The sequence below is a fragment of the Apostichopus japonicus genome, chromosome 22, assembly GCF_037975245.1.
Source record: "Apostichopus japonicus isolate 1M-3 chromosome 22, ASM3797524v1, whole genome shotgun sequence".
NCBI classification, from domain to species: domain Eukaryota; kingdom Metazoa; phylum Echinodermata; class Holothuroidea; order Aspidochirotida; family Stichopodidae; genus Apostichopus; species Apostichopus japonicus.
Genome location: NC_092582.1, coordinates 24,112,197 through 24,131,523, shown reverse-complemented (window position 1 = coordinate 24,131,523; position 19,327 = coordinate 24,112,197). Strand labels below are relative to the sequence as shown.

General features: G+C 36.5%; 2 protein-coding genes across 10 annotated transcripts in view; one reads left to right on the top strand and one right to left on the bottom strand.

Annotated features, from left to right (window-relative positions):
• LOC139963637 (uncharacterized) overlaps window positions 1-19,327 on the top strand; it is a 664,171-nt gene that overhangs the window by 343,634 nt on the left and 301,210 nt on the right. The gene's annotated exons all lie outside the window — the stretch shown is intronic.
• Window positions 1-19,327, bottom strand: part of LOC139963620 (NLR family CARD domain-containing protein 4-like) — a 72,407-nt gene that overhangs the window by 12,889 nt on the left and 40,191 nt on the right. For 2 of the 5 annotated variants that reach the window (XM_071964593.1, XM_071964592.1), the window contains 2 exons: window positions 13,089-13,165; window positions 5,242-5,306 (listed from right to left, as the gene is read on the bottom strand). In XM_071964593.1, coding sequence (XP_071820694.1) covers window positions 5,242-5,306; window positions 13,089-13,165 — 142 coding nt within the window. Of the gene's footprint in view, window positions 1-4,773; window positions 4,836-5,241; window positions 5,307-13,088; window positions 13,166-19,327 lie in introns of those variants that run through there. The other 3 variants (XM_071964594.1, XM_071964595.1, XR_011791642.1) reach the window with 3 other exon arrangements.

Here is a 19,327-nt window from a genome sequence, read left to right as displayed (position 1 = left end):
GTACCATACCTCGTGTTATTTGTAACATACCTCATGTTATTTGTACCATACCTCATGTTATTTGTACCATATCTATTCACAAGGGTTTCTGACGTATACTTTGTATTGTACGATACAAACATCCTGGACAATCAAGTTATCGTCGTTGTACAAATGAACATTTAAAAAAATTATATAATTATCGTTACTTCAGTTCGGCACCTAGTCCTCCCCCCCCCCCCCCCCTCCACTCCCATTAGAATCTCTTAGGAAGTTGTTTTTCCATCTTTGATATGTTTATTTATATATTACAAATCAAACCAGAGAAATATATGCTATTACGATAATTAGGCAATACATGGATTTTTTTGACCGATTTTCCTTAATTGGGTTCAAGTTTACTGTATTGGAATACTGTCCTACAGTGTGACGTGTTATTACATTACCACTTCATTAATGCGCACACATCTACCTAAACATTTATGGTTATATAAGGTTTCGTTTCATGTTAAATTAATAATATAATACAACCAAGGATATGGATGCTTTAGGAACACATCAATATGGTTCCATATATCAGATGAAAGGGCGTTGAAAGAGAGGAGTATAGGGACAGTTTATTGTAAAATATGAAAAGTAGTTTTCTAGCCCCCAAAGAAAGTTGAACAAATACGAAAGCTCGGGATGATGTCTGTTATAACCAGACAGTCGTATCTGTAAATCAGCTTAGTCTGTATTTCAGACAATTCCCTCTTATGACATCGTCAAAGGTGATGTGTCAGTTATAGCATTACTTATACCATTTTGATCTCGAGGGATAATTCTTTCATCAATAACGGTGTAACAAAATGATAAAATCATATTAAAAAATTCTCAAAATTATAATCTGTAATATTTACAGATCTTCCGTCAACTAATTATTCCTTTAAGCGTTTTGATTGGACAATTCCTATCGTATTGAGAAGACATGAACTATTCATATGGAACACCCACTGTATCCTGCACTTAATGGTATTTTATAGTTAAAGCCAATAGAAACTTATACAATCCTAATATCTTGCCAAAGAATGGAATAAAGCCATTCAGAATTATTTGCTTTTCTTTTCTGTAAAGTTTATTCAAACAGAATCACTTTTTTAGATTATTTTTAGAAACATAAGTTTTTAAGTATTTATTAATCTTTCACTTTCTCATCTTTACGTTTATATTGATGTACATATTTTAAATATTTTCTTAGTCTTTGGTTCTCATTTTAAATATTTTATATTTATACTGGTGATAACGTAAATGAAACGAACAATATCCAGCTTTGTCATAGACTCTAGTTAGATTTCCTACGGAAGCTCTAAGTGTACATGTTATTTGTAGAACGGTGTAGCAATATTATAGTAGGAACTATGAATCTGACAGCTTGTAATCAGCCTCATCAGGCGATGAGAATAGAAACAACTTCGTCCCAATTATTACTATATAAGAAGGTGAAACTACTGTAGTTATGAAATATGTCATAGGTCTGATTTAAGTTCCGATGCTGGTTAAAAAGCAACCATTTGACTCATGAGTTGAAGCATCTATCCAACTTATTATCATACATCAAACTGATGAAAACTATTGGGGGCTATTTGATGACAATTAAGTTGATACTGTAAACGAAACCATCTCTGTTAATGCTACATTCGTTAAGTTAGTCTTATCATCCAACCATTGCTGTAAACGGATCATCCAGCTTCTCCAAAGGAGAGTCTACTGCACATCTAAGATCTTTTAACAAAATACAGAAAGTAATACACGGCAAAAGCTTACTAAGCTTTGATTCTAATAGAATCTTTATATCCGTGACGCAGTATCTTGAAGAAAAACAAAATTCAGTTTCATGTGCGTGATCTTTATGAACATTGTGTTCGTATACAGCGTCGCAAATTACGTGTCTAGTTCTTTGGTTGCCATGGTATCTAGTCAACAGAACGAAACAGTAGTATAATTGCCCGCACATACTGACTGGTATTATGGTCTTGTTGTGTAAATGTGCGTAGAAAGTGACTTAATCACAGCGCCACCGAATCATAGGTAATGCTTTACTCTACAGAGCGAATCTGGTGCCAGTAATAAGATCTTCTTCTACAGTGTATTCCAATTAACGAATATAATATGTTCACAGATTAAAAAATAGTTTTCAATTCTCTTTCATTTTATCAAAAAAAGTTTCACCTCTTCTTTCATTCATATCAATGGTCAAAATATCCAGCATTTTCACAAGCAATTCACCCGACATGAAAACTGTTCCTATTACTCGGTACAACCCCCCCCCCCTCCCCGCTCCCTCACCAGTTCTGTGCAAAGTTCCCCAAATTTGCAGTAAATCGTTGTGAAGAAACACAAAAGTGTTTATCTTTCTAGAAATCTACACCTTGGTGCCCCCTCCCCTACCCCGCTTCAGAAGAAGATTGCTACACACGATGGTCAGTATCCAAGTTCAGTCTGTTTAACAAACTATCCATTGAATTGCCCGTAAACACGTTAAGATGTACAGGAAGGGAACTATTCATTGATTAAGGAAATTGATGTCCGCCTAAATTAAATGCACGTAAAAAAATGTACTTAGCAAATTCAACAGTTATTAACAGTCAATGTGGTTCTATGATGTTTAATTCAATTCAGTATGATTAATAACGTGATGATTTTTTTTGTTTATGTAGAACTATATGTCTGGATTAACCCTTATTGGTAAAATAACTCCCTACTGCAGTGTTATGTGTTACTGTTCAGTGAAGGAGTCAGTCAACTATAACATCTATCATAACTTTAAAGCCTTTACCGCCATGTTACTATATCCATATCTCTATGCAATAACCACACACAGTTACTGATATCTGGATATAATGGTCATATACACGTCTTAAAGCCGTCACCGCCATGTTACTATGATCCTTATCAAGGTCTGATCAAACTGAATCCATGTTCCTATATGTACTAACCACACACAGTTACTGATATCTGAATATACAGTAATGGTCATATACACATTTTAGAGCCTTCACCAGCCACGTCCCTCCGTCTCTCCGCGAGAGACCGTATAACGACGCTACACGAGGCAAGAATGTACATTATACCATGGAGGTAAACACAGACCTCCATGGTTATACCAGTACTGCAGAAATGACTGCATTACGTCATAACGTGTAACCACCTCTGTGACGTCATATTGATTTCTTACAATCAGTAATACCTGAGCGTATGATATTATCATTATGGCTGATCTGACATTGTTTCATTTCTGTTCCGTTTATGGAGTGAATTGCTGTAATGGGTGGCATGGTACACACAATAATCCAAAAAGACCTAACTATATATATAATAGCAACTGAAGACAACATTTTTCCGAAAATATTCTTTTATTATCATTTTACACCTAAATTAAACCGTAGCCTACAGTAACAGACCATATAACAAAATGAATCACAGAAAAACCAACTCAAGAAAATAAAAGACATAAGATAGACATGAAAGTGGAATAGAGGGCGGCAAACTAAATAATAAGGCGGACAAGTTGAAGGCTGGCAAACCAAGGGGCATTAACATGTTGGAAAACTAAGAAAATTTGAATGTTGCTGGTGTACACATCAATAATTCGAATTACTGAAATGTACATATCAGTAATTCGAATTATTGATATGTACATATCACTAATTCGAATTACTGATATCATCAAATATGACGTCATATTTACTGATATCACTAATTCGAATTAGTGATATGTACATATCAATAATTCGAATTAGTGATATGTACATATCACAAATGCATTTAATGATATCTTTAAATCATTTCTTGATATCACTTATTCATTTAATGATATCATTAAATGAATTATTGATATCAAGAAATGAATTGAATTAATGATATCATTAATTGATTTAATGATATCAACAATTCGAATTCTTGATATCAACAATTGATTTAATGATATCATCAAATAATTAAAGATATCATTAAATATTAAATAAAAAGTAAAACGGCTTTCCATACACCCGTACTCTACCTCTAGTACGTGACGACTGTTGCAAGTGATGTGATGAACATTTTACACAAGAATTACAAAATGAAACAAGAACCTTTGCGATATGTAGCAGATCCATCTATAAGTAAACCTGTAACAAGATATCTAGGTAAAATGTAAATGTAATGTAAAATGTATGTATGTGTGTCTGTTTGTATTTGCGTCAGAAAGGAGATCAAGACACATTCTATGCACCTATCTTTAGAAACTGTAAGTAACCTAATTACATCAGCCCACCACTGCTAACGATGCGAGGGACGCATACAAATCTTATAATTCATGCGCTCTTTAATACCATTAATTTCACAGATTGTCCTTAGAATATAGTGTTTGCTTAATTCATCGGTGATCATCTTTATCATTGCTGTGCATTATACGGTGAAGTTATAATTGGAATCCTACTGAAAAGACTAAATGAAAAACAGAACTTGAATGTTTACAATAAGAGCTATCCGCTTTAATCTCATTCATAAATCAAACCTTTCTTACTTTGTCTGGTGGAATATCATATGTAGCCTAGAAAAAAAAACACGATCCAAAAACTGTAAATCCATTGTAATTATTCCCTTAATTAGTTCATTAAACAATGAAATTCTTGTTTCATTGTTTGGCACTGTCATTAGGAATTAATTGCGGAATTGTTAACATGAGGTTAATAACAGTCATATCTATAAGAGCAGAGTATGTTATGTATATTGTGTCTTGTCAGTTCAACCGCGGTTTGACAGAAGTATGTAATTAACTCGGATGTGTCAGCAGAGAGGTAAACGTTGAGAGAGCTGACTGAGATTCAAGGACTCTGGAAGCAAGAAAAAGTGATTTTGTCACATTTCCTTTGTTTATTACTTATCATTTTCTATTGTTTCAAGAGAAGATTCAATTTATGAAGCAGTTGTTTGGATTATGAGGGACACACAGAGGCTACTTTGGGGGACAGAATGACACTCAGCAAAAATAAGGAAACCGTGGAGCAAGGGGAAGGTATCTGGAAGTTGATGTCATAAATACCCCCACCCCCAACCCCCACTAATTCTTTACTTTACATCACATCTTCTAACGCTGACGTAGATCAAGTAACTCCGGAGACCAAATTTATCTATAGAAATTTGCTAGAATGGAACACACGGAGGGTATAGGGCAGCATAATGAAATGACCAGACTTGCATTACAAGCAATAGCTGAAGAAAATGTAAGTAATCTCTTACCTGACATCGACCAGTCTGTAGATTCAGGCGGCGATGACTCCCCAAAACGTAGTCGTAGTTCCAAACTGATGAATAAATGAAAGAGACTAATGTAAATTATAAGTGCAACTTTAATCTTTCTTTGTCTGGAATAAAAAAAAGTAAACATTATAATCACCCAATTTATGTTAGTTCTCGATAATAACTCCACAGTAGTCAAACTAGTTGATTCCTTAATTTTGATCTGATCAGTTTACTATCATTATCATCTCAGTAATATAGCAGATCAGTTTACAATCCTTATATCTCAGTAAGATTACCGATCAGTTTACTATCATTATCATCTGCATTTTAAACCTAATCAGTTTACAACCATTATCCTCTTAGTTATATAATCATTTAGAATTGTTATCATCTCAATAATATAACTGATCAGTTAATGTACACTTATCATATATAAAACATGTGAAACAACTCAAATAGGAACGAATCTTGGACTACATTAGGAAATCAATCATGATAGTCGATTATTCGATGCTCAGATCAAAATTCATTATCCATGAGATGATGAACTGATCAGTGAATACTCAACATCAGTGACGTCATCACAGATCATGAAAGCCAATAATTTAAATGTTGATCATAGAAAAAATAGTACTGGATTTATGGATACACAAGCCTAGACAAATCATCGTCATAATCACGTGGTCACATTTCCGATGTCCTGAGAATATGTCAGTTGTGTTAACTAAGGTTTATATGTCTTGTTTCCAGCCACTTTCTGAGGTATGTTTGTTTTCATCTGTATTAAGTCTAAAGACATCAGTCTCTCTACTTGTACCTTATATGGAGGAGGAATGTATGTAATCATCTAACATAGCACAACTGTAACATTGAACAATAACACTGTCCAAATTTATGAGAAACATACATTAAGGTCTACTATCGACAGAAGTGTTGATGGAGACAAAAAACACTTACATGTAAAGAAATATGAATGAAGATATCATATCAATAATAATTATGTTTTGTGTAGTGGTTTGTCTTTCAGATCATCAATAAGACATGACAAAACTACAATACGAACTATACAGAATTATCAGCAGCAATTGTGTAACAATTACAATACTTGTTTAGTTGAAATAGAACAGACCATTGTAACGTCCCTTTGTTTCTGTTTGTTTACATTTTCTGATTCCGGAATTTGAATGCGAGCCTAGACTATCGCAGCCGATCTTACAAAGATATCATAATTGCAGTGCGTACTCTATTAATAACCGGCCGCTTTACCAGTCCAGGTCAACCCACCTGCTATAACTAAATGCACATCCCTAGTTTTACGGTTATGATTCAGTAACAATACTGGTGACGATATGAAAATGCTCATTTCCACTAAAATCAAGAAACACGTATCTAGTTTGAATAACCACGATAACTTCTTTTTCATCATAGACTAACATAGCCAGCAGCATAGGTATATCCATGGCAGAATACTTGGTCAAGGCGAAGGATGAATACTTTCTCGTAAGCATTACCTTTATGTAATGAGTAAGAACATCCCCAAACACAACGTATATAACATTACAGTTATACGCACCTGTACGGCAGCTCCTTAAGAAAAAAACAAGACCACAACAACCAACGAGTAAATAGCATTTAAGCAAGAAGCCCGGCGTGAAATATTTATACATCCCCTCCTGCACCCGACCACTCGCCTGTATTCGTTTCTGCAATGTAATGCGTTCGTTTGATTTTAACTAACTTAAACTGCTAAGATGATACATGATCCCTATAACCTCTACAAATTCTTGTAGATGTCTGTATAGACAAGATGGTCGACGATACAGTTAATACATTCAATTATAAAACATTACTGATCTTTTCTTGTGTGACCGATGAATAAGACTACTTGAATTGTATCTACTCTGAATCCCTCTCTTACTTATACTTGCAAGATAATTTACTACTCTAAGAAACACAGTAAGCTGCCTTACTAAAAAATATTGAATCTTTCTTTATAACATTTTAGCATCTCAGTGAATTCGAAATTCAAAAAAAATGTTAAGTTCAAACTGCGACAGGTAACATCCGTTATATGGAATAAAGTACATCGTTACCTCATTAAGTATATAACACCAATGTGACACTGTACCGAATCGATACAAGGTATGTATACTGATGTCTTGAAAATGAAACTAATACTTATCAGATCAAAAAATGGAACCTATTTTATGAACATTTCGCTTTGCATGCAGATTTACAGACCAAAAAATGAATATGATATTTTTTTTGGATTGTTTAATGTTATCAAAGGGGGCGATGCGAAGTCCCCGGAAGCTGCAGAACTTGTAGAAAAAGTTGTCAGGAAGAAGCTTAACCTCAATATTTACAGAACGTTTCTCATAACCGAAGCGGCTTAGAGGGGCTAAAGCCAAGGGAAACAGCAGCATTTTTAGATATTTCGTGATCTCTTATAGAGATTTCAACCACAAATCTACACATAAGATAAAGGAATTGAATTTCTGTGGATTATATTTAAAGCACTGGTTGGTTCTACGAGGGGGAGCCCTTGAAGTTTTTGCATTTGGTGATATTCCTTGTTCTCTCGTAGCGAATTTAAAGCACCAAAACACATGTTATAAATAAATTATAGTTCTCTAGAATGTATTCCAAACAGGCTGGTGGGGATCCGCTGGATTTAAGCTGCAGCGTTTGCAGATACTTTTCGTTCTCTTGAAGAAATTTTGAAAACAGAAATATACTTATGAGAAGAACTCAATTTTCAGCGGATTGTAATGCAAGGCCTTAGGAGGGGGATTTAGTGGGGGGGGGGAGCCTCTGGAAGCTGCTTCATTTTACTGGCCTAATAGTATCCAAATCTGGGGAAATATAGACGTAAGGGAGTAACAGACAGACCTATTCTGTTTTCTTTTCATTGTTTTGTATTACAACTCTTACCTTCTTCGTCTTCGTCTTCGATACGGTGACACATCCGCAAAAAGGGACAATATCTCACCACACACACGTCAAGAGAGTAATTAATTAGATCTGACCCGAGTACTGATATAAGTGACAGGATTCACAGAACCACTGGAACTACTAATGAGGTCTGAAGGCAGACTATTCCAATCCCTAATTGTATTTGGAAAAAAAACTATACCTATAGCAATTGGTACTGGCATACAGTTGGCAGAAATGCATATCGTGCATGTTCCGACTCCTACGCAGAGGCTTTCTTAGGCAGTCAATAGGGATCTGAGCCTGACCATAGATGCCCTTAGCAAATAAGATGATTCTACTTTGTCTGCGCCTCTCTGCCAAGGGCACCAGGTTTAGGTCCCTTAACAGAGATGAGACAGAGCCAGGCTCTCTTGAATAATCTGAAGCGATGAAACGGGCTGCACGCCTCTGAATGTTTTCGAGGTTGTGCTGCAAGAAAGCTTGATGGGGATCCCAGACAGAACTGGCATATTCCAATACTGGCAGGAGGAGACCTTTATATGCAGCCAATTTTGCATCCTTCGAACAAGGGGATAAGTTTCTACGAAGAACTCCCAACATCCTATTTCCTTTGTTACACACATTTTGAATATGCTCTCCCCAGTTGAGATCTGAAGTGATATGAATACCCAGATATTTAACACAATCAACCTTAACCAAGTGAACCCCATTGAGCATGTAATTGAAATTTACAGGTTTCCTCTTTCTAGTAATGGTCATAATGTTACATTTCACCGGCTGGAAACTCATGCCCCAATCTTTAGCCCATTGCCCTAGTATATTAATATCTTCCTGAAGTTGATGACCATCACTGACATCATCGATAACCCGATAACAGACACAGTCATCAGCGAACAGTCGGACACCAGAAGAAACAGCATTACCAATATCATTTATATAGGCCAGGAAGAGAATGGGTCCCAAAACTGACCCTTGCGGAACACCGGAAGTAACCTTAGAAGGATTAGACCTAGACCCATTGACAACAACCGACTGCTCTCTATCACTCAGAAAAGCGTCCACCCAGCAGAGAACCTGATGTGTAACACCCATAGTGTACAGTTTAGATTTCAATAATTCATGAGGAACAGTGTCAAAAGCCTTCTCAAAATCAAGGATGAAGACATCCACTTGCTTTCTTTGGTCAAGGGAGGAGGCCCATTCGTTGATGACAGAAACGAGCTGGGTCTCGCAGCTATGGTATTTCCTGAATGCATGCTGTTTAGCAGTCAAGATGTTATTATTCTGGAAATGCTCCATGATATTAGAACTGATTATGTGCTCCAAGAGCTTGCAGCAGATACTGGTAAGGGAAACAGGGCGATAATTACTTGGCGAGGATACATCATTCTTCTTATATATGGGGCAGATGTTAGCAGTTCTCCAATCCCTAGGTAGGCTCCCATCAGTGATTGATTGCTGGAAAAGATGGCTGATAGTTGGAGCAATATCAGTAGCCAGTTCTTTTAGTACCCAAGGATGAGTGTTATCTGGCACCACAGCCGTTGAAGTTTTCAAACCCCGCAGCAGCTTCTCCACTCCAAAGGTGGAGACATGAATGTCATCCATCCTCACACACACAGGACATTGTAAAGGGATTTCATCTGAGGTATTCCTAGTAAACACACTGGAGAACTGCTCATTGAAAGCTTCAGCTTTATCTATGTCACTGAACACTATTTTGTCCTTAGTCTGCAGTGGAGGAATGCAATGTTTATCCTTACGTTTACCATTTATGTATTTCCAAAAGGGCTTACAGTCAGTTTTGACATCCCACAGGATGCCATTTACGAAATTTGTGTGTGAAGCTCTAATTTCTTTCTTTATTCTTGAGCGCATCTCCACCCATTTGTCATAGATATTGGTCTTTCTAGTTCTTTTGTACAGACTATGCAGTCTGTCGCGCCTTCTGATGAGTCTCTGAATGTGGATGGACACCCATGGTAATGACTTCCTACCTGAAGACATCTTTGAAGGTATGTTTCTTTTGACAGTACTGTCTAAGAATGACTTTATGAGTTTCCAGTTTGATTCAATATCCCGTTTGTTCTGTAACCCATTGAAGTAATTTTGAGTGAAAGCTCTCGTTTCATGACGCATGGCATCATAATTGCCTTTAGAGTAAAGTAAGATACGTCTACGTGGCTGTCTATCATAGGGCCGAAAACACTTCAGTGTACAAAGGACCGTGTCATGGTCACTCATAGGGGATGAAGACTTAACTTCCTCGTACTGACTAGGCGTGTTAGTGATAACGAGGTCCAAGGTGCTTTCACCCCTAGTGGGGAAACTGACTAGCTGGTCCGCAGCAAAATCATCGATGATATCTAACAATGGTTTGCCACAACTTTGAGTTAAACAGTTTTGACTTTCCTTGTTCAGTCTAGTAAACCAGTCAATTTTACTGAAGTTAAAGTCTCCTAGGACATGAAAACATGGTTGTCTACCAGCTTGGTATTTTGCTGTGATCATGTTCAGTTGCTCTCTGAGTAAGTTGATATGATCAGAATGAGCATCAGGATCCTTGCACCAGGAAGCAACATAGTGGCAACTACCATTTACAGTGAACTTCGCCCAAACAGATTCAGAGCCATTTGTGAGGAGAGGAGCCGCTACCGGTTGCAACTGCTTCTTAATCAGCAACATTGTACCCCCACCTCCCATGGTACGGTCATTTCTAAAAGTGATGTACCCCAAAGTAGCAGGCAGGAGTTCTTGTGTACCAACAGAACTGTCAATTTTGGTTTCTTGGAGCGCTACCACATCGGGACTATGAGTATTTAGAAAGGCTTGGAGCTCTAGTTTTTTACTTCTGACACCATTGATATTAATTGAAGCAAGGACGATCTTGTTCACAGTTTGCCTTTTACTAGGCACTTTGGTTATCGGGCCCCGGACATGGGGCAACTCACTGGGGGGATCATTACTAGGAAGCGAATCCAAGGCACTAAAGCTATTGCTTAGATTAAGTTCATTTTGGGAAGCAGAAACCCCTAATGTGGCTGACAAATTGGGGTTGCTACAGTTTGGACAAATCCAAACAAAGTCGGACAATTGCAACACCCTATAACCCTCTTTTGTGATGTTACCGCAACGAATGTGAACCCATTTGTCACACTCGTCGCACTGAACAGCCTTGTCATTCCTTTTGACTAGTTTACAGCAAATACCACAATAAATACCTGCACCAGGGTTTAATTCGATGTCCCCTGCCAGCACAATAACAAGGATAAATACACCAGTTTGCGACCTTTGCTAGTGTGCGACCACGCTGAATTTGTCTCCAATTTGTCGACCGACTTGGCATCAATTTTACACCGGATTTAATTTTCTGGGGCGCGGTGTGACCCCCACACCCACGTTTGTATACCTATGAGGTCGCGTTCTCAATTGATTATAGTGAAATTCTATTTTCCTGTTTCCAAATACAGCGTTGGTGTAAGCAAAGATCTCTTTCAGTATCATATTAGTCTCACTAGACGTTCACTCTTAAACATTACCGATTAGGAAAATATGTTCATATAATAAGAACATATATAATGAAATGTCTACTGATGATTCAACTGTTTCTGCTTGGTTGTCATTAAAACTATGTGAAACAAAATGAAATAGGTGCCCGTTTCTGGAACAGTCAATGAGTGACACACCATTGTATACCTCCGTGATTTATTTCCTTCTATATAGTTCCTTATATATAAGTGTACAAATAAACAAAATATGGTTTTAAATTCACATTTAATTCTAAATGCATATCATACTTGTTATTTATACTATTATTTTTTTCTTTCTAGGCAAATAATGCATGGATGTTAATGTTCGCCAATACATTTAGATTGTACTCTTTTCAAGCGCCGAAAGGGGAGTGATGGGGTGTCTCCCCCTCCACCCCCCCCCCACCGCTACCACGCATTTCAAACTAACTTAGAATAGTTAAAGCACAATGTTGCGTTTAGACTTAGATAATGGACATTAGTCAAGTCATATACGTCAAACTATGCCTCAGAAGGTATCATTTAAGTCCCTTTTCCGGGGAGGGACCACAGACACCCCCCTGCCCTCAACTCCTCATCTCCATATATGATGTCGGCTTTGACGTCCCTCTGTTCCTGTACAAACTGCAGAACGAGTGTCTTATCGTTGCCTTTATAAAGTATTTATGCTAATTTTACCCATCTGAATATTTTGAGTACGGTACATACCAACATTTCCGATACATGTTTGGTCTATGTTTTGTTTCGTTAATATTTTAATACATTTTGCATCTATCAGAGAAACAAAATTTCGTTTCCAGAACTTGGAAAAGAATTAAGCTTAACGTTGCGGCTTTATCCTGCAATTCAGATTGAAAGAAAGGTTTAAGCGGAGATGTGGATGTGTATATATGAGTGTGTTTGCCGAGGGGGGGGGGATGACTCCAAGGGGCACAGCATTACTTCAAAACCTTACACAATCATTGTCGCAGTGTAATTTAGTTGCCCAATGTGTATGATTCCACTACTTTTGGAAATAGATGTAAAGCATCGATTGATTTGATTACTACTCACAAAAACATCCAATAGGGCTGTGATCTCGAGAGAGCGAAATGTAAGGAATATGACTTATCTTTTAATTCAACTAAGCTTAGCAATATTAAGTGTTGTTAAATTTCTATTATTCGGTTCGTTGTTTACTATCACAAGACTCTGTTTTGGGTTTGTCCTTCATATTAACTGGGAATCATGTGTTGCTGATGCATTACTCTATTGTATGTGAATCAACAACAATCTTCAACAATCGACAAGTCAACAGACATTCACATAGTTGGTAAAGCCTTTAACTAAATGTAAGAAATTTGAAATGTATCCATTACGACTTCATTGTGACAATACCTTTCACATTTCTTGATTTCAAAGATGATGGAATGGATCCAACCGGAATAGTGTCTGGCAGATCGTAGAATTGAAACCTATTGAGAGAAGTAGAGTACTCATTGTGTAAGATGTAGAAGACGTAGAGGAATGTCCTCCTAGGCAGGTTTATTGTTTACCAAATCAATGAAGATAAACAAAGTAAACAACAAATAACAAGGAAATAAATCACATCTGATTGATCATTCTGATCAGAATTAATTATAAACACAAGTCTTGTGTTTAAACGATTCTACGAAAATGAATAAGAATGGATATAGTAATGTAGATAATAATGATGATAGTTGGAACTGTTGTATGTAAAATTGAATGTGGTTGATATTGTAAAATGTATAGTCGTCCACGTGATCAGAATTGGCTAAACTGTTTATATGTTTAAATTATCAATTAATATAAAGTTGTTCAAACATGTAGAAATGCAACATTTTACACAACAAACTGAGTAAATCCTTGTAACAACCGCTTGCCATTTTCCGCTCGGATCATGTGCTTTATATCGTTACTTTATTTTCGGTAAGTTTATTGATTTTATTGTTCGTCTTCGTGATTCCTTCTCACTTTTAATGAGAACTAAAATGTCTGAGATTGTTAGAGTTCAGTGGTAAGATATGAAATCTAGAAATAATGAATCTTAAAGCTGAAATATTGTTTCTTAATCTCAAAAAAGTTTAAGATGCTACTTATTATATTTTCAACTTAATGGCTGTATGACAAACCTGCAAAAACTTGAACCGAAACGGAGGAATAATGGAAGGGAGAGGGTAGGAGGGTCGAGGACATAGCAACATTCTTTACTGGGTGCAACAACTGGTCCTCCCGGGTGATTTCAGTAAAAAGATAAACACAAAATGTTGCAATTAAATGAACAATGCAGATAAGCCAATATTCCTTATTATTTAAGTATTTATTTATTATCAACCTTCAATAATGTTATCACATTGCACGCTTTTTTTTTGACATTGATCTACATCAAATTGTACAACATTCTAACATTTTTGTGGAGTTGATAAGAATTACCTTAACCATTACACATTCGAATCTTCCTATTCAACTATATATGTTCTCGATGAAGAACTGCATGTGTCCCAAATATCAGACTTCCTGTTCATACCAAGGAGTTGTTAAGACTTCCTGTTCATACTTTATTCAGAACCACACTAACGCAATCTTCGTTGATTCGCAAAAGAATTTTTTAATGGAAGCACAAATGCTGAGGACAGCGGAGCATTTGTCTTTGATTTTACGCAAGAAACCACTAAACTGTCAAATTATGTTAAACATCTCAAAATGAATACTCTGTGCGTTCCCCTTCACGAATTACAGTATTTGAATGTTTTCAATAAAAGTTTCTTTATACCAGTACTTTTTAATTACATGTTTTATCATAATTATTATTTTTAAGCCAATTGACAATTTTTAGACATAAAGGCACTTGTCACAAAAATACGCTTTCTAGTCACTTCGCCCAACAACCATTTCGCCCAACTGCCATTTCGCCCAACCAGCCTGGTCATTTCGCCCAACCGTGTTGGTCATTTCGCCCAACCAGCATGGTCAGTTCGCCCAACCGTGTTGGTCATTTCGCCCAACCGTGTTGGTCATTCCGCCCAACCGTGTTGGTCATTTCGCCCAACCTTATTTTTACTAATATTCAGTCAGAATAATATTACTTTTTCTATTCCACCAGTTCAATTTGACTTATTTTGGGTAAGGTTACTTTGTAAAAGGTAAATAAAGTGAGGTCCGCTCGATATCGATCGGAGTCTGAGCAGTTATTTCGGGTATAATGGGAGGATAACACTACTTTAGGCGTTTACGCATACAATGGAAGTTGTTGGGTATTGTTCACAGCAGTTATGTGTTTATCTAGTTCTACATAGTGTTAATCTAATGTTATACAAACACAGGGGAATCGGTCTCATAAAAACCTATCAAACTTAACCCCTAAAATACTGGTCTATCCTACTGACTAACAATTCCGGAACGTTAAGTGAAAAAAAAATATATATAAAACCCGTCCGTAATATATACAGTAGTACTATATTTAATCAATGTAACCACTTTATCAATGTAACCACATATGTAATCACATATGAAGGCCTAATCAATTTAACCACGACTTCAAGTTTCCTTAATACTCGGTTCGTATCCCGTAACGTTAACAATTCCCGACTGTTTACTATCAAACCTAACCCCTAAAACACTGATCCATCCTCGAGATTCCTTAATATTCGGTTCGTATTCTGTACCGTTTCCTTACTAAAGTTATACAAAGAAAAGGACTTCAAGTTTCCTCAATATATTCCTTAATATTCGAATGTTTACTATCAAACCTAACCCCTAACACACTGATCGATCCTCAAGTTTCCTTAATATTCGGTTCGTATCCTGTAACGTTAACAATTCCCGAACGTTGCCTTTTGAAGGATCATATTTAATCAAGGTTGGGCGAAATGACCAGGCTGGTTGGGCGAAATGACCAGGCTGGTTGGGCGAAATGACCAGGCTGGTTGGGCGAAATGACCAGGCTGGTTGGGCGAAATGACCAGGCTGGTTGGGCGAAATGGTAAGGTTGGGCGAAATGGCAGTTGGGCGAAATGGTTGTTGGGCGAAGTGTCCTGCTTCCAAAAATACAACAAGAGGACACTTTAATTACAAAAGTGGGAACGGGTAATTTTCATTAACAAACGGAGGACAGTTTTCAGGGTAATCAGAAGAGTGGAGGAGCATGTGCCCAAATACCCCCCCCCCCCTCCTACGACACCCACCCCTCTTTCACGGCTCCGTAATTCCTGACAAAGTAAATAGACGGTTTCATTGCAAATATTTTCAATGAAGTCTACACTAAGTGTCTGTATACTGATAACTTGATTAACAAGTAAATATACCTAAAATATATGGATCGTAGTGTGACATGTGGGGAGTTAACAATACTCGTTTTACCTCTTTTCACTAATCCGTTCTATTTGTCTGTCATATCTTTCTAAATATTATTTTTCAGGCAAAAACAATTAAAGGTCGACCACACACAGATTTTGCATGGGGCCGATATAAATTAACCTGGCTGTGGTAGGGATAGAGGGAGGGTGTGGAACATTGAACCTTTGTGATATATGATTATTCGTTATGATTGCTATGAGTTTGGTGAAATACATAAATGTTGTTAGAGGAGAAACTCGATAAAATATTACCCTCCCCTTCCAATATGGCGACTCACCAAGCCAAGCAGTATTTCAGTCTGCCTCAACTAACCCAAATACCGAGACTTTAATATAAAACCAGTATGTATTCTATGAAAAGAATATTTGACAGCCCTGCTAATATGTTGTTCACTTCAAAATCTAAGAGAAGGATACTGTGCATATACAAACATATTGTCTGTAAGATTCCTCACTACAGCAAGTTGAGTTTATCGAGCATGAATTGAAATTATCTGGATTAACTGGTAACAGATATAGTGCATATCCAATTAATATGTTGAAGTCTAGCTCAGTATCATCCTACCTTATACCTGAATTGTACAGCTCTATGTATAAAACACCATTCCGGCCAATGGAAAGAAAATATAAAGGTTACGTACCTCGTATATAATTAGCATAATAAATGCACAAATACTGCTATACTTCTTCTGTAAAACGCTTTTCTTTACATACGTTTGTTTTGATTGGCTAAAACGTTTTCGAATATTTTTATATATACTATAAGGGCAACAGCGGACAAAACAACTCAATGTACAGATGAAGGCAATATAATGGAAATATTGTTGAACTAATAATTTATATTGCTACAGCATTGAAAACTATTTACTAAAGGTTATATGTTAATAAAAGGGTTCTCTCCGTTTAGACCCCCCCCCCCCCCAACGGACGCAAGTCATCTTTGGAGACCACCCCCAACTCTCCCTCCCCCTCCAAAGATAAAAATGGGACAAAAGGGTAAACACTATATGGTGCTGTGAAAAGTCATATCAATGTAAAAACAAATAAGGTTTCTGACTATTAAGACGAGGACAAAAGACGAGTCTTTCCCCTCACACCAATAAGGCTGGTCACGTGACTGGTTGAAATATCAATAAAGTCAATGTTTTCTACACTGAAGGTGTAAGTATCAAACTTTGGAGAAACAACCAATAGCGGTAAGATGTGTATTACATAAGCGTCTGGAATTCCTTCCAAGCCTTCGTTTTATATTTTTAATGTTGAAAGAATAAAGGACGGTACAATCCCCTCAAAACATCCCAATACACGTTTTGGATAGGCTACGGATACTGTACGCTTTAGCGCAATTCTATTCAGTAGTTCTGCAATGCTTATCAGAATTATAATTTCGTTCTTAACAAACAATAATTACCAAAAGAATATAACTTTCTAAATAATAACGAAATTATGCTCGACAATAAAATTACTTTGCGTGGGCAAAAATTACATATTAAATAATACCTTTAAATAAGTAAATTACTAGTGTTACTTACTGTAGCTTCTACGATATTTGATATTTTTGGTAGGTTCCGACTTACACATATTTGGTACAAACTCCTTTATTTTGATTCGGACTCGGAGGCCAAATAAAGGAGATAAACCGAGGATGATAATGATATTAGCATATTGCATTATGTTTATATCGGGGAATATATTTAATATTGCAGATTTGATTGGATGCTTTTAAGCTTTCTTTTTATAGAGTTTCTACTAAGCTCGAACAATGTTTTATACTCAAGTAAATATTCAATATGGTTTATAACCATCCTATTATTATAGTTTAGCTCATTGTTTGACACGCATAATATTCATCTCAATACGGATTTATCACCCTGACATTTGTGTTTCTGCTAAACAGTGAAACAAATTTGATAAACTTCAACTGTGAAACACATGATAGTAACGATCCAGCAGTGTCCGTTCATGCAAGGCGTTTATAATACCGTAATTTTCAAGTCTGGTGCTAAGCAATGGGAATCATAAAACATATTTTTATTAAATAAACATTCACTCCCTTCTACCTATACTTAAATTGAGAGCTACACAATAATGTGTTATTTAGTAAGACTCCTTCCAACGGGAAGTGCAATTTAAATTCAAGCAGATAAACTAAACATAACAAGAATTGGTCCTTCTTTAAGCTGTATTGATAACGTTGTGTTGTCTATAAACCCTCTCAATTTATGTTTTATTCGATTGGCTTGCATGAGAACATGTGGGGATACATTAAACAACCATTGAAAGCAATTTTGCTTCATTTAATGTAAAATTTACAAAAAATGAAGAACGCAACGTATGCAGTAACAAGGCATATGACCTAATGAAAATATGTTATTTGGATGATTTCCCCAATGGATAATTCGTTGTCACTGCTGCACACCTACTGACCTACTTAATGTCTGTTTCCATGGTTACTTTGACACGTTCACTAACAATATTTGGGGGTACAATGGACACGTGGCTCGCGTCTACCTATTTCTATTCATTAGGTTAAACTGGTTCGTGTCATCTTTTATTATGCTAATGAGATATTTACAGGAGTTCCAGGTGTGTCTTTCTTACTATTGACTTGCTTTAGAACATAAATTGTTTGAATCAATCGTCTGTATAATGTAAGCCCTGTATTCATTTGTACAAAAAACTAACGTAGAAGTAGAATAGGCTAACTGTGTGTACTAAAACGGTAATGATGTTATCGGGTAGAAACATGGAATAGATTTGATGGGCCCTCTAAAAGCATACAGATGCATATCTATGAAGGGGAGGGCGATGGGGAGGTCCAGTGGCGGGACCAGGGATAGGATTGTCTGAAGGGGGTCTGCCCGATATTCATAAGGCCCGCTATTTATAAGGGTCATTGTTAAGAAGGTTCGTTATTCATATCGTGCATTTTTTTCGATTAAAAGGTTCGCTATTCATAATTGAAATAAAGGTTCGTTATTCATAATAAAAAGCCTAAGGGGATCATAGTTCATAAGGTCCGGTATTCATAATGGAAACAAAGGTTCGATATTCATAATGGGCAAAACGGTTCGATATCCATAATGGACAAAAAGGTTTGTTGTTCATAATGGGAAAAAAAGAGTTCGATATTCATAATAGAACAAAGGGTTCGTAATCCATAATAGACAAAATGGTTCATTATTCATTATAGGAAAAAAGGTCCGATATTCATAATGGAGCGAAGGGTCCGTTATTCATAATGGGAAAAAGGTTTGTTAT